Below are 14103 nucleotides of genomic sequence, written 5' to 3'. Positions count from 1 at the left end.
CATCATTTCGACCAATGAAAATGCAACCTCGTGCGTACTTTTTTTACTAATGCTCCATTTATACTTATATTTCTATTTATTTTAGTAAGTCTAGAAATGAGAAAATGTAGGTGTGCGTAGTAAAAATATAAACGGAGACGTATAAAATATTAATAATTCATTTAGAGTGTTTTTTCTTGATGACGTCTACTGTGCTCTCCTCCATTCAAAGCTGTGAATCTGCGCATGTCAAGTAGCCTCGTCTCCTCCCTTGACGTCCAGGAGCAAGAAGCGATTTAATTCCTATCTGTATATATTCCATGATATTATTCCCTTCTGTCATATCGACGTGTTTAATTTAATATGTTATGTTACTTTAAGGTGTTACGATTGTTATTATACGTTTAGTGACAAAAATGACTGAGATACACTTGTAACGTTAGCTAGCTAACGTTAGTCGTATTGAAGGTAAGATTGTAAACAATCATAATAATCTTTTGGGCAACATGGTTCAGATGATCCCAAAACAGCTCGAACCGTCCGACAACTTACAAACAAATTAATTTTTTTTCCCGGCTGGACAAAACCTTGCTAGATGTAAACTGAATGTCATGGTTTCCTGGAGCCATGTCTTGTAAATCTAAAGTTGCTCCCAGTGTTGATTTTGACCACAGCTGCTCTGACAGTGTTGAGTATTTGACACTCAACTTCGGGCCTTTCGAGACTGTCCACCGCTGGAGGAGGCTGCCACCATGTGATGAGTTTGTGGGTGCAAGGTACACATTTATACACGTTTGTCTCCATCTTTAACAATAGGCTTTGTATTCAGCTGTAAAAACAGTGTATATTGGGGTTTGTTTCGTTTCTTGCAGGCGTAGCAAACACACTGTTGTGGCATACAGGGATGCCATCTATGTTTTTGGAGGAGACAATGGGTGAGTATTTTGGATTTCCTCCATTTTCCTTTCACTCCAAAGATACAGAAAGATCTCACTCTGGTGATCATTTCTTTCAGCAAGAATATGCTTAATGACCTGTTGCGGTTTGATGTGAAGGACTGCTCGTGGTGTCGGTGAGGGTTATATGTTAATCGCTTGAAGGTGCATGTGCTTAAATATATATTTTTTGTACCCTCTAACATGAATTTACATTATTAATAGGGCGTTTACTACTGGCACCCCACCAGCACCAAGATATCACCATTCTGCAGTTGTGTATGGAAGCAGCATGTTTGTATTTGGTAGGTTTTCAATGTCAAGTCACTTTGATTTAAAATTGATTTATACAATAGAGATTGTTTCAAAGCAGCTTCACAATAATAAACAGGAAAATAACAGAATCAATGATCCAACTTAATCAAATATGAGACCCATTTAAATAGGCTGTAAAGCAGCTCCAAAAAGACATTATTCAGCATTGTTAAGTCATTTCAGTGCAATAACTGTGCAAAGTTCTTCAATAATGATATGAGGTCTATTCATTTATAAGCAGCTCTACAGAAGACAGTGGTGTCGTTATTCAGCTTGAGTCAGTTCAATGTTGATTCAGCTCATTCATTCATTGATTTAAAACTCGACATTTAATGTGCCATTCTATGTCGTGTTTTCCTTTCCTGTGTGCGTAATGTATTCTTGCTTGTATTTTTAGGTGGCTACACTGGAGACATATATTCAAACTCTAACCTGAAAAACAAAAATGATCTATTTGAGTACAAGTTTGCTACCGGGCAGTGGACAGAATGGAAGGTGGAGGGACGGTAAATCACAAGTTTTCAATTCTCAAGTCATTCTCATCGTTGTTGTGTTGTCTGTCTGACACTCAGTTTTGTTTGTTAATACTTTTTTGTTCCAGTCTGGTTGCCAGATCAGCTCATGGAGCCACGGTCTATAATGACAAACTCTGGATTTTTGCTGGATATGATGGAAATGCCAGGCAAGCATGTTACTCTCCTCTTTACACGGCGTTGAATGGCAAATTTAAATCTGTTGTAACACAAACAAATATATTCCAACCTAAACCAAAGGGATTTAAAAAAAAAAAGAGTAACTCTTAATATATGAATTAACTATTTTTTTTTTGTTTTCAACAGGCTGAATGACATGTGGACCATCAGTCTTCAGGATCGTGAGCAGGCATGCTGGGAGGAGGTGTCTATCTTTGCATGTTTAATTTAAATTTTGTCTAATTATATTATTATTTGACTTTAAGCTTTTTCTTAAGAGATTGTGTTCACCTTTAAACTTATAAAATGCATAAGAACTTTTCTGATGTACTACTTTCTTTGTTTCTTATAGATTGAACAAAGTGGTGAAATCCCACCTTCCTGTTGTAACTTCCCAGTAGCCGTATGTCGGGATAAGATGTTTGTCTTCTCCGGTCAGAGTGGAGCAAAGATCACCAACAACCTCTTTCAGTTTGAATTCAAAGGCCACATGTGAGCATGGCAGAGAGGACATTGATAAATGTCATTTTATGTGTAATACTGAATGTGCATGAGTTTTTATTATGTCAATTCACTTTTATTTATATAAGGCTTTTGATTGTTTCAAAGAAGCTTCACAGTAATAAACAGGAGAATAACAGAGTCAGTTATGAACCAATGTCAATTCCAGCTCTACAGCAGACAATATTGTCATTATTCTTCTCATTCCAGTTAAATGTTGTTTCAGTTATGTAAAATGGTAGGGAAAGAGGAACCACACAATTTTTTTACGCAATTAACAATGTATTTTTTCCACAGATGGACCCGTATCCCAACTGAGCACTTACTGCGTGGCTCCCCTCCGCCCCCTCAGAGACGCTATGGACACACCATGGTGGCGTTTGACCGTCACCTGTATGTGTTTGGAGGAGCGGCAGACAACACTCTACCCAATGAACTGCACTGCTATGACGTGGACTCGCAGACCTGGGAGGTCATTCATCCCAGCACCGACAGCGAGGTATGACCTGGACAGATAACACCAGCTATCTATAATATTCCCATTGAAAATGAATGTTTAACAACATACACTACCATTCAAAAGTTTGGGGTCAGTCAGAATTTTTTTTGCTTTCATTCAGCAAATATACATTAAATTGACCAAAAGTGGCAGTAAAGGAATTTGTTACAAATAATTTTTTTGGTTCTTTTGGATTTTCTATTAAAATAATCAAATAATCAAAAATAATAAGCAGCACAACTGTTCAAGAAGCTGAAATGTTTCTTAAGCAGCAAATCAGCATATTACAATGATTTCTGAAGGATCATGTGACACTGAAGACTGGAGTAATGATACTGAAAATTCAGCTTTTCATCAGGAATAAATTACATTTTAAACTATATTCTCATAGAAAGTGTTTTAAAATTTTACTAATATCTCACAACATTACTGTTTTTATTGTATTTTTAATCAAATAAATGCAGCATAGTAATGGTGAGCATAAGAGACTTCTTTCAGAGAAATGTAAAAAATCTTACCAACCTCAAGCTTTCGAATGGTAGTGTATTTGCCTGTAGCCATTTAAAAACACATGCAGTTTAATTAATTGTAATAAATCTGAACAATTATGGGTTTGACTGTACCTATAAATTCATGGCAACATCATAAGCATCCATGACTCAATTGTGGATGTTTTCAGCATTCATTTTGATGAGTTAATTGAGTTCCCCTGTAGTTTGGAAAAAGGGTTTGCCTTTTAGCTTGTGGTGTGTTTGTTTGTCTTTGTAAATAAAGATTTTGACCTGTTTCTCTCAGATGCCAAGTGGGAGGCTGTTCCATGCAGCAGCTGTTATCCATGATGCCATGTACATCTTCGGAGGGACTGTGGACAATAATGTACGAAGTGGAGAAATGTACAGATTTCAGGTGAGTGCTTGACCTCATCTAATGCAATTAAACACACCATATTATTATGTAACTGTTCTTTTTTATTATTATAATTTTTTGTCCTAGTTTTCTTGTTACCCAAAGTGCACGCTTCATGAGGACTATGGCAAACTTTGGGAAAACCGTCAGTTCTGTGATGTCGAGTTTATCTTGGGGGAGGTTAGTTTGTCCTGTAAAAAAATAATGACATGTTTTTATCTGATACTCACTGTCATTCTGAATCATTGGCAACATTTTAGTTCTAGTAATAAATTACCTCTTTTTATTTTCTGTTAACAGAGGGAGGAGAAGGTCCTGGGTCATATTGCCATTGTAACAGCTCGCTGTAAGTGGCTCCGAAAGAAGATTCTACAGGCGAGAGATCGACAGAAACAGGTCTATTTCATATTTCATCATGTCTGATATAATATGCATCTTTGTTATGGAGAAATTGTACCTTTTTTTTTAAAAAAGGGGGAAAAAAGTAAAATTTGTACTTGCGCCATGTTGTCCTATCACCTGTTGTCAAATGAGGGTTTTTAAAATAAATATTAATAAATGTTTATTAAATTTTTGATATTTACCTTGTAACATGAATATTGGTATTATTTGCACACAAAAAAACTTTTTTTTATTTTTAAATCTCAATATTCCTCCATTTAGGTACATTCTCTAAATGAATGCGAATTCCTGTCCAAAACAATTTACTTTTGGCTAATCAGAATGTGAATAATATTTGGCCTGTTTTTGCAGAAGAGTAAACTCGAATGCAATGAGGAGAGCGAGGAGTCTGGCTCAGGCAGTCAGAAGGACAACTCTGGAAAGTCTTCAAGGGGTCTTCCTTTATTGGAAGTGTCAATCAGAGAGGCAGATGCTCAACCATTTGAGGTTTTGATGCAGTTCCTGTACACAGACAAGATACAGTACCCACGTAGAGGTAAGTCACACCACATCTTAAGATATGCCTTCTGTTGATCTGCTTATAGTGCCCCTATTATTCTTTTTCGGATATTACCTTTCATGTAGTGTGTAATATAGCAGTTTGTGAATGTAAAAGATCTGCAAGTGCACAATAAATGGAAATAAAAGTCTTATTCCTGCACAAACCTATGTAGGTTTGTAGCAAATTTGCATAATGTCAATCTGTGGTCTTCATTGGCTGCCCGCGAACAACGTCTATTTTGACCTCAAACACTGTAATTGTAGCTAAGGCCTGTGTGAGTTTGATTTGTGATGTCGACATGTCGAGAAGATGCTTTTTTTTTTTCTGTGCTGCCAAAGCAAATTCACTGTGCATGTACTTACAAAAGATGAGGACTCGGGCTGGAATTGATACGGTAAAACCAACACCATTGTTACTGTTTGTATCAGTCTCTGTATCAGGTGTTGAGGAAGCCTCTGGAGCTGAAATTCAGATATAGTAATGGCTGTTTTGTTTCTGACGCACACTGTAAGAGGTAGACCAATCACAACAGACTGGGCCATCTGACCAATCAAAGCGGAGTAGGCTCTCAGAAAGGAGGGGTTTAGAGAGACCGAATCCTTGATTGAACCGTTTCAGAAACTGAGAAAAGAGATGCTGCAATGTATATTATGAGAAAATGTGTGTTTTTTGACCTTGGATGCATGTAAACCTATTGTAGGAGACCTTCAAAACAAATTTAGGAACCTTTAAAATAGCATAATTGGGGCACTTCAAGAAAAGACATAGAGGGTGTCATGGGGTCATATTTTAAATCACTCGCCTAACAGTCTTCCTTCTCTCTCTCTCTCTCTCCACAAGGTCATGTGCAGGATGTGCTGTTGATCATGGACGTTTATAAACTTGCTTTGAGTTTTAAACTGTCCAGACTGGAGCAGCTCTGCGTTCAGTACATTGAGGCATCGGTCGATCTGCAGAACGTCCTGAGCGTGTGTGAAAACGCAAACAAACTTCAGCTGGACCAGCTCAAGGTAAAGTTGAAGACATACTGAATATAAATAAACGGTAACACTTTATTGTACAGTGTCTTTGTTACATTATGTTACATGTACTTACCATAGTAATAACAGTAAATTATGCATAATTACATGCAACTAACCCTCAACCAAATCCTAATCCTACCCTAACCCTATAGTAAGCACATGTAGTTAATAAATATTACTCGGTGCTTAAATGTATAATTACACTGTAACAATGACACCTTAAAATAAAGTGTAACCAAATAAACTAACCTTGTTACAATGTCAAATTCTCTTCTGTATCTATATTTCTCTCCCCAGGAACATTGCCTGAACTTTGTGGTCAAGGAGAGTCACTTTAACCAGGTCATCATGACTAAAGAGTTTGAGCACCTGTCCACTCCGCTGATCGTGGAGATAGTGAGACGCAAACAGCAGCCTCCTCCCAGAATCTATTCGGATCAGCCAGTGGACATAGGTGAAAATAAGCACACAAATACAAATACACACACATTCGCTTTCAGGACAGATCTAAAATTGGGGATATGGCTCCAAAAATCAGGATGCCTTTTCTTTGTTTCAGGCACATCTCTGGTGCAGGACATGAAGGCTTGTCTGGAGGGGGCGGGCCATGAGTTCTGTGACATCATCCTTCTGCTAGATGGTCATCCGCGCCCTGCACATAAGGCTATACTTGCTGCTCGCTCCAGGTAATGGACACAGTAGTCACTAGGGCCTATAACAACACCTCGATAAAGCTTTGAAGTATTAAAGGAGATGAGTGTATGGATATGTTCTTAATGTAATACTACCATAATTCTTACTAGATAGTATTAAACTACATTTACTGCATATTACTTTTTAAACTTAAAAGTGTGGGGCAGTATGCATTAAAATAAAGTATGCATTGCTATGTTGTTGTCGACATGATTTCAATGCATTCACATGGGCATTTAAGCAAATGATGTCCGTCAAAGTGAATATGATTTTTTTTTTTTTTAGTCTTCCAATCAATGAGTTCGGTAAATCACGGTTGATATAACCATTCATCACCATGGAAGAGGATGGTCAAGTTGACAGCAGTGTATTCTGGTTCACTGTTATTTTAGTGTCATTATTATAGTATTATAGTATTCATTCATATTTAGAATTTATTTTTTATTTTGATATTTTCCATTTTCATTTTAGTCATTTTGATTGTCTTTTTTGTCTGTTTTATTATTTGAGTTATGTTAATATTATTTCCTTTTAATTATTATTTCAGTTTTGTTATTTTTAACAAATTTAGGTACAAATATTTTTAATTTTAGGTAATTTTAGTATGTCAACTAAACTAAATTGAACATTTTTCCCCTTGCAGCAAATTTAAATATTTAGTAAAAAAAAAAAAAAAAAAAAAAAAATATATATATATATAATATATTGATAATTTTATTATCAATTAACATTTATTTTTTTCAATTAACAGCAATAACATTTCTTTGATTATGCAGTAAGTCGTCTGGGTATTTCATGAGCAAAGTGCACAGTATTCATACTGCATATTATTTTATTATTTAATTTTACAACATAAATAGAAACTAGTAGTAAGGCATTCCAAACATGTCTTGATCATTTTAACTGTCTTTTGATTTATCAGTTGATCACTGCCTCAATTCTTTCTCAGTTATTTTGAGGCCATGTTCCGCTCCTTCATGCCAGAGGACGGGCAGGTGAACATTTCAATAGGTGAAATGGTTCCTAGCACACAGGCCTTTGAGTCTATGCTGCGCTACATTTATTATGGGGACGTCAACATGCCTCCAGAGGACTCACTGTATCCTCATTACCGCTTCATGTTCTACATTTTATATTGTAATGTGCAATCTTTCTTTCTGAGACCATGCATAATGCTTTGTTGTAATGCTTTGTTGACTCCCTTTTATATTATTATTTTTAGATGTTTATTTGTCATATTAATGTCATCTAATGTTTATTTGTCATCTAACTGGCATGTTAGAAACATGAATGATAGCTCAAATAGAGTAGCTTGTTGAGGAGAGATGTGCTGTTACTTTTGCTAACGACCAGACTTGCGATTTTTCACATGGCAGATGATGAAACGGAATGAAGAATGACGGAAGAACCTGAGCTGTATCAAATTTTAAATGATGCATTTGCCCTTAACTAGTGCACAGATACCTGTTTGCAGCACCTTATTACTACGGTTTCTCCAACAACAGACTGCAGGCATACTGCAAGCAAAATCTGGAGATGAACGTTACTGTAGAGAATGTCTTACAGGTACGTATCATATATCATACACTATCGTTCAAAAGTTTGGGGTCAGTAAGAAATTCATATTTTTATTTGGCAAGGATATATTTCAAATAATTAAATAGTGACATTTTTCAGATTTTTTTTGTTACAAAAATAATTCTATTTCAAATAACTTTGTTCATCAAATAATCCTGAAAAAAAAATCATGGTAGTTTCCACAAACATATTAAGCAGCACAACTGATTTCAACATTAATAATAATAAGATATATTTCTTGAGTACTAAATCAGCATATTAGAATGATTTCTGAAGGATCATGTGACACTGAAGACTGGAGGAATGATGCTTAAAATTCAGCTTTGCATCACAAGAATAAATTACATTTTAAAATATATTCACATAAAAAAAACAGTTATTTTAAATAGTAATAATATTTCACAATATTACAGTTTTTACAGCATTTTTGATCAAGTAACTGCAGCCTTGGTGAGCAGAAGAGACTTCTTTCAAAAACATTAAACCCTACTAACCCCAAACTTTTGAAAGTTAATATGTGTCATAACGTTTAAACCCTTTAATGATAAAGAACAGCAGTCACATGCTATCATCCCTCCTTTATCCTCAGATCTTGGAGGCGGCTGATAAGACTCAAGCTCTGGACATGAAGAAACACTGCCTGCATATTATAGTCCATCAGTTCACCAAGGTGGGTGTGCTATTGACCACAGCTCTAAGCGTGTGCTGGCTACCTCGCCATGGTTAAAAACACGGCACCAAAATATCCTGTCCAATGTGGATAACCTCTACGAGCTCTTTAACGTGTACGATGTTCTGGTTGGTTTTTCAAAACAGAGAGATCTGTAACTATGTACTGTCAAAGTTTGATATGCTTTCAGACCTATTTATCATGTTATCAAGTGTTATCCATCATGCATATTTACTTCAATAGTGATAAATTGTCCCACTTTCAGCTACACTAAACAATTCTAGTATTTATAAATGCCATTGAGTGCCTTTGTGAACATAATTTGACATCCTGGTGTTATTTGGCCCTGTTAGCTTATCAGTTTATTTTTGGTTGTTTATTTGCGGTCTATTGCATGGCCTGTGTTGTTTACCATTTATTTCTTTGGTTCTCCTTCCTTCCCTGAAGGTGTCCAAGCTCCCCAACTTGCGATCGCTCAGCCAACCGCTGCTGTTGGACATCATTGACTCGCTGGCATCCCACATATCAGACAAACAGTGCACTGAGATGAGCTCTGATATATAGTCTCTCCTCCCCTTTCACATCCCATCCAATACTTTATGAGCTTTTTCATTAACGCTTCTGCTCCATTTCCTTCCCTTTTCATCCCAACCCTTATAATTCTGCTTCACACCCCTCCTGTTCGCTGCATCACATTCCTCTGGATTTTATTTACCAAATTGTGTTTAAGAGACATGCTGGGTGATTGTTCAGTGTCATTCGTTTTAATATGTGAATATTTTAGGCAAATACCTTTTTTATTAGTAGTGCACATCAAATCAGTTGACGGCCCACAACGTTGTTTAATTAGACATGCAATTATGTGTCCAATAAAACATGTCCAGGTAACCTTTCATTTCAAAATCCAAAGAAACAAATTAAATGTTATATTGCATAAAGAAAATGAACTCATTTTATAGCCACCCATATCTTTTTTGCCTTTTTATAATGACAGTTATGAACATTTCAGCGCCAAATTATGATTCAATAAATGATTTCATCAGGTTCTTGTAAATTAAATAAATTAAAATAAAGTGCAACAAGTACAAATAATACCATTGTGTATAAATAAAAAATCATAAAAAATTAAATCATTAATCATTAAAATATTCTTTTTGCATTACAGCATCACAGCATTTTTTTTTACTATGCATATATTCATTCTTTAAGCAAAATATTTCTTATTTTTTTCTTTAGATTTTTTTTTTTTTTGTATCATTAAATATGACCTGGATTTTATCTACTGCACTTTATGAATATATTAGACCTTTATTTATACCTGAGCCTTGTAGTGATTTTGTGCTGCTGCTGTTCTGAGTTATGTCAGTGCTCGTAATTATGCAGTTATGGCATAATATAATTATATAAGGGGATCGACACATCAACAGTCAACTCATGTATGCTTTACTGTAATCATTGAGATGTTCTGTTGGTCCTGTGGGAACTATGCCTTAATAAATAGTGCAACATCAGCAGACTGTTTTGTGGTTTTATTTTCTGTGTATATATTATGTATACGGTAAAAGAATGTAGACGAGATGATTTGAAGGGAGTTAATGTGGATGATGGATGGCTATGACAAATCTGTAAGTATCTATTTATTTTTCCTTTGTGCAATGTGATTGATAAAATGACATTTAACATGCTATTTGTTAATAACAACATTTAATGGTTCTGTGAGCGAATGTTTTTGAATACCATGTATAAACTTTCTTTACTACCTGTCCTGACCTGAAGCCCAATGCTCTTTTTCAGCCAATCAGAAAACTGCAGTCAAATGCATCACCTTTGATGAAATTATTCAAATGATAAGTTGACAGAGATGTAATGAGTCCCTGAAAACCAAAGTAAGTTAAAGCTGAGATACAGCTAATTACATTACTCATCACAAATGTATGGAGTAAAGATTACATATACCTATTCAAACAATGTAGTCAAGTAGAAAAGTTGCTAATTTCTTTGATACTTTCAAAGTACCCAGAATTATACTTAAAGTACAGTAACTAATTACATTTACTCAATACTTTACACCACTGTAAGTTGAACACTTCACTAAAAAGTCAAAATCGCTGACGTTCTCAACCAATTTTGAATACAATATAAGCATTATAAACTGAAATGCTGTTTGCTGTCATTCTCAACAGAACACCATAAGAGCTGAGCCTCAGACAGGGGTGATGAAAGAAAAATGAGCAGTTTTGGATGGCAGTACAAAGAGGATCATTCTCTTCAGAGTTGCACACACGCTGCCAGGAGCTGCAAGTGCATCTGGGCATCTCTCAGGCCACCCGGACTTTATTATTATCTGCCATTGTTAGTGATTGAACATATCTCGGATCATTAGCATCATTTTACAGTCGACTGAAGAGGCCCTTTTACATTAACCAGTTTTATTATTGCATTTTCACATAAAGTTTAGGGTTAAGACTAAAACCCCTATAGAGGCTCAGTTCTAAAGGGAAACTTGCCTATGATGTTCAAAGCACAGATCAATCCTTGACCTTTAACCAGCCAAATTATCTTCATTTCAGTGTGTGGATCTGGTTACATCAGATATGGGAAGATAAGCCTGTGTAATGAAGTCTTCTAAGAGTAAGAAAATTTAGCAATGGTATTTAAGTTTAATTTAAATTAGTTTTTTTTCTTATCGCAATTATGCAAGTTTCATAAACATCCATCTTGAAGTTTGACAGATTATTATTTATTTTTTTAACAAGAGCAAAGATGGAGGCATATTTTGTCAGGCTTTCAAAAAAGAACTTTAACTCATCCCAATTATATTATGGCAATTAGATATGGCTGGGGTTCCTCCATCAGTGTAATGTAAGTTTATGCACCTCTTGATGTAAATAAATATTGTGATGTTATTTCCATCGAGAGGTGCATCAATCTTTGGTCAAGATCTTCTATTGACAATGCAAGAGTCAAGAACTCTGTAAAGTCTCCTCCAGCATGTCCTAAAGACTTTGAATGAATTTAAGGTCTGGACTCAGAGATGCCAATTCATGTGTGAAAATCAAGTCTACTAAAGTCGAATTTAATTAGACTATTCATCTCTTTCAAAAAATAAATAAATAATAAAAAAATCTTACTGACCTCAAACTTTTGAATGCTAGTGTATGTCTGTTTCTCAGAAATAACCTATGAGAGGTTAACACTTATGGTTAGAGGTTTGCCATCTTTAAGCCTATTATACATAAAGGGGAAGATTGGGTGTTCAAGGACGAATGGTGAGGATGAGTATGGATGAGTTCAGCTCAGCGTGTAGGACAAGGTGTCCGATTTCCTGCCACTGGTCTCCGAAAATCAGAGGAGCTTCGGTGACAAAAAACCTGTGGTACATAGTGTTCTCAAAGCAAAATGCTGTTCATTCAGCTGCTACCCGACACTTCGCAAAGTAACAGTATATCCTAAAACTCTTTAGACGCTTCTGAGTTATTATCAGCCAAAATTAGCAAGGAAAGAGAAAAGTGCATAGGCTTTTTTTAAAAAGAAGTTTCTTTGAAGCTCCTCCTAATCTTTTCTTTTCCCCTCAATTTCAATAATGTCTTATTGCGCTCTGTTCAGGCTTCTTGCACAGACTTAAAACTGGACATATCGTATTTCCTCTTTAAAAAGCAGTTATTGTCCTCTGTTACGATATTCATCGGTTTGAAAAACAGTCCCGTCGTTGTGAAGGGCTGCGGGATTATCCGGCAAGAACAGGTGGGTTTTTATTAAAGCAAAGGAGGAGCCAGTCCAGACTAGACGAGAAAGGACGAGTTGAAAATCTGAGACAGCATCAGATGGATAGACAGACAAAGCAAGAGAACTGACGAGTGTTGATATGGTGCTGTTCACCACTAAGTTTGTCCAGAGAGCTTCGCTCTTTGTGTCCTTCGGAGGTTTAGTCACAACGTTTATTACAACCTTCCTGCCACTGTGGAAGACGATGAACTCCGATCTGAATGAGATGGAGAACTGGTATGAGGGTCTCTGGCACATGTGTATCTACACGGAGGAAGTTGGACTGCACTGCAAAGCCTTCGAGTCTTTCTTGGCCCTGCCACTAGACACTTTAGCTTCACGGGTTCTCATGTGCATTTCCATTGCAACGGGATTTCTCGGTGTAGCGGCTGCTTTTTTTGGACTCCAGGGTGTTGAGATTGGTGCCGGGCGGGAGAGGATGAAGAGGGCTCTGCTTATCCTCGGTGGAGTGTTTATCGTTGTGTCAGGGATCACGACCCTCGCACCCGTTTCATTGATGGCGTACATAATGGTAGTGAAATTCTGGGATGAGAATCTTCCTGATGTGATGCCCAGATGGGAGTATGGAGAGGCCATGTTTTCTGCCTGGTTTGCTGGACTTCTGTTGGTTGTTGGAGGGGCTTTTCTCTTTGTTGCCGTCTGCATGGGCGATCATGAAGAAAAGCTGCAAAATAAGATTCTCGCTCGTAATCAAGAACAGCGGCCGAGAACTCAGTATTACCGAAAGACGGAAATCTTATAGCTTCGATTTCAAGGCTGGAAAATTCAAGAATGAAACTCAGCGTGACTAAATTTTAAAAAAGGCCGGACTTGTTATGAAATATTGAATTTGTTTGAATCAGAATTATGATTGCAATAAGAAGATTTTTCATGGTGATCATCACCCTCAAATGCTTCAGTTGTTAATTCATTACAACTGGTCTCTGCAGACTTGAGAGATTTGAGAGCCGTCATCCTGTAAAGAATACTAAAACTCTGCAAATCTTTTGGTTAGGGTTGCACAGGATGGCAGCTGATGTATTTGCACTTGCATTGCACCAAATCCTCATGTAATGTTATGCATGACTTGGAAGAATCTGGACAGAATTATTCATGTTCTGAAGGTTTTAAGCGACTTTAAAAACTCTATGGAAAACAAATCAGTGGCCTCTTATTATCCTATAATAAAAAATGAAGAATGTGAAATTTCTCTTTTTTGTTTATCAATTTATTTTATTTTACTCCATTTTATTATTTTATTTATTTTGTTTTATTTATTTTCTGTTGTTTTGATTTGAGTGCGCATTTTTGTCACTTTTTTATTATCTAACATGTTTATCAATAACGATAGCAGTGCCAGTTATAGTTAATGCTGTAATGCAAGTTTTGCGATTTGAAAAAATAGTAGCCCGTGTGTCTGAATAAATTTGTAATTTTGAGACTATTCTCAGTCTTTGTATGACATAAAACTCATAAGAACTGAAAATGACAAATATTTGAATGGTCTATTTGTCCTAGTCAAAAGATTTGTTCCTAAAGGGATAGTTCTGTCATCATTTATTTACCATCAAGCCGTTCCATCTTCTTATTTTATCATCTTTGTGT

General features: G+C 36.1%; 2 protein-coding genes across 4 annotated transcripts; both read left to right on the top strand.

Moving 5' to 3' along the window:
• The first annotated feature begins 200 nt into the window (after nucleotides 1–200).
• On the top strand, nucleotides 201–10244 carry lztr1 (leucine zipper like post translational regulator 1). Of its 3 annotated transcripts, XM_084113219.1 has the most exons (21): nucleotides 224–447; nucleotides 575–755; nucleotides 852–914; nucleotides 995–1051; nucleotides 1140–1219; nucleotides 1627–1735; nucleotides 1831–1911; nucleotides 2069–2126; nucleotides 2274–2413; nucleotides 2720–2921; nucleotides 3717–3827; nucleotides 3915–4007; nucleotides 4128–4223; nucleotides 4581–4764; nucleotides 5611–5780; nucleotides 6090–6246; nucleotides 6352–6478; nucleotides 7435–7584; nucleotides 7946–8051; nucleotides 8653–8733; nucleotides 9181–10244. In XM_084113219.1, the coding sequence occupies exons 2-21, from the start codon at nucleotides 586–588 to the stop codon at nucleotides 9295–9297; spliced, it is 2352 nt and encodes a 783-aa protein (XP_083969345.1). In that variant the 5' UTR covers nucleotides 224–447; nucleotides 575–585; the 3' UTR covers nucleotides 9298–10244. The 3 variants fall into 3 exon arrangements, with proteins under 3 accessions (XP_083969344.1, XP_083969345.1, XP_083969346.1); XM_084113218.1 differs by having other exon boundaries at nucleotides 201–755; XM_084113220.1 differs by lacking the exons at nucleotides 7435–7584; nucleotides 7946–8051; nucleotides 8653–8733; nucleotides 9181–10244 and adding an exon at nucleotides 6771–6891 and having other exon boundaries at nucleotides 226–755.
• Nucleotides 10245–12598: 2354 nt separating this feature from the next.
• Nucleotides 12599–13301, top strand: cldn26 (claudin 26; the record flags this gene model as incomplete). Its single annotated transcript, XM_084115558.1, has 1 exon — nucleotides 12599–13301. One exon carries the CDS (start codon nucleotides 12599–12601, stop codon nucleotides 13259–13261), a length of 663 nt encoding a protein of 220 aa, XP_083971684.1. The 3' UTR covers nucleotides 13262–13301.
• Between the last annotated feature and the right edge of the window lie 802 nt (nucleotides 13302–14103).

Source organism: Abramis brama (genome assembly GCF_963993115.1).
Source record: "Abramis brama genome assembly, chromosome: 5".
In the NCBI taxonomy this organism is placed as follows: Eukaryota; Metazoa; Chordata; class Actinopteri; order Cypriniformes; family Leuciscidae; genus Abramis; species Abramis brama.
This window is presented reverse-complemented; position numbering and strand designations above follow the sequence as displayed.

Bases quoted from the DNA above. Each gene is read 5' to 3' on its own strand.
- lztr1 (XM_084113218.1), top strand. From the start codon at position 586: ATGTCATGGTTTCCTGGAGCCATGTCTTGTAAATCTAAAGTTGCTCCC. The intron at 1,052-1,139 runs GTGAGGGTTATA...CATTATTAATAG, and splicing joins AAGGACTGCTCGTGGTGTCG to GGCGTTTACTACTGGCACCC. The intron at 6,247-6,351 runs GTGAAAATAAGC...TCTTTGTTTCAG, and splicing joins GGATCAGCCAGTGGACATAG to GCACATCTCTGGTGCAGGAC.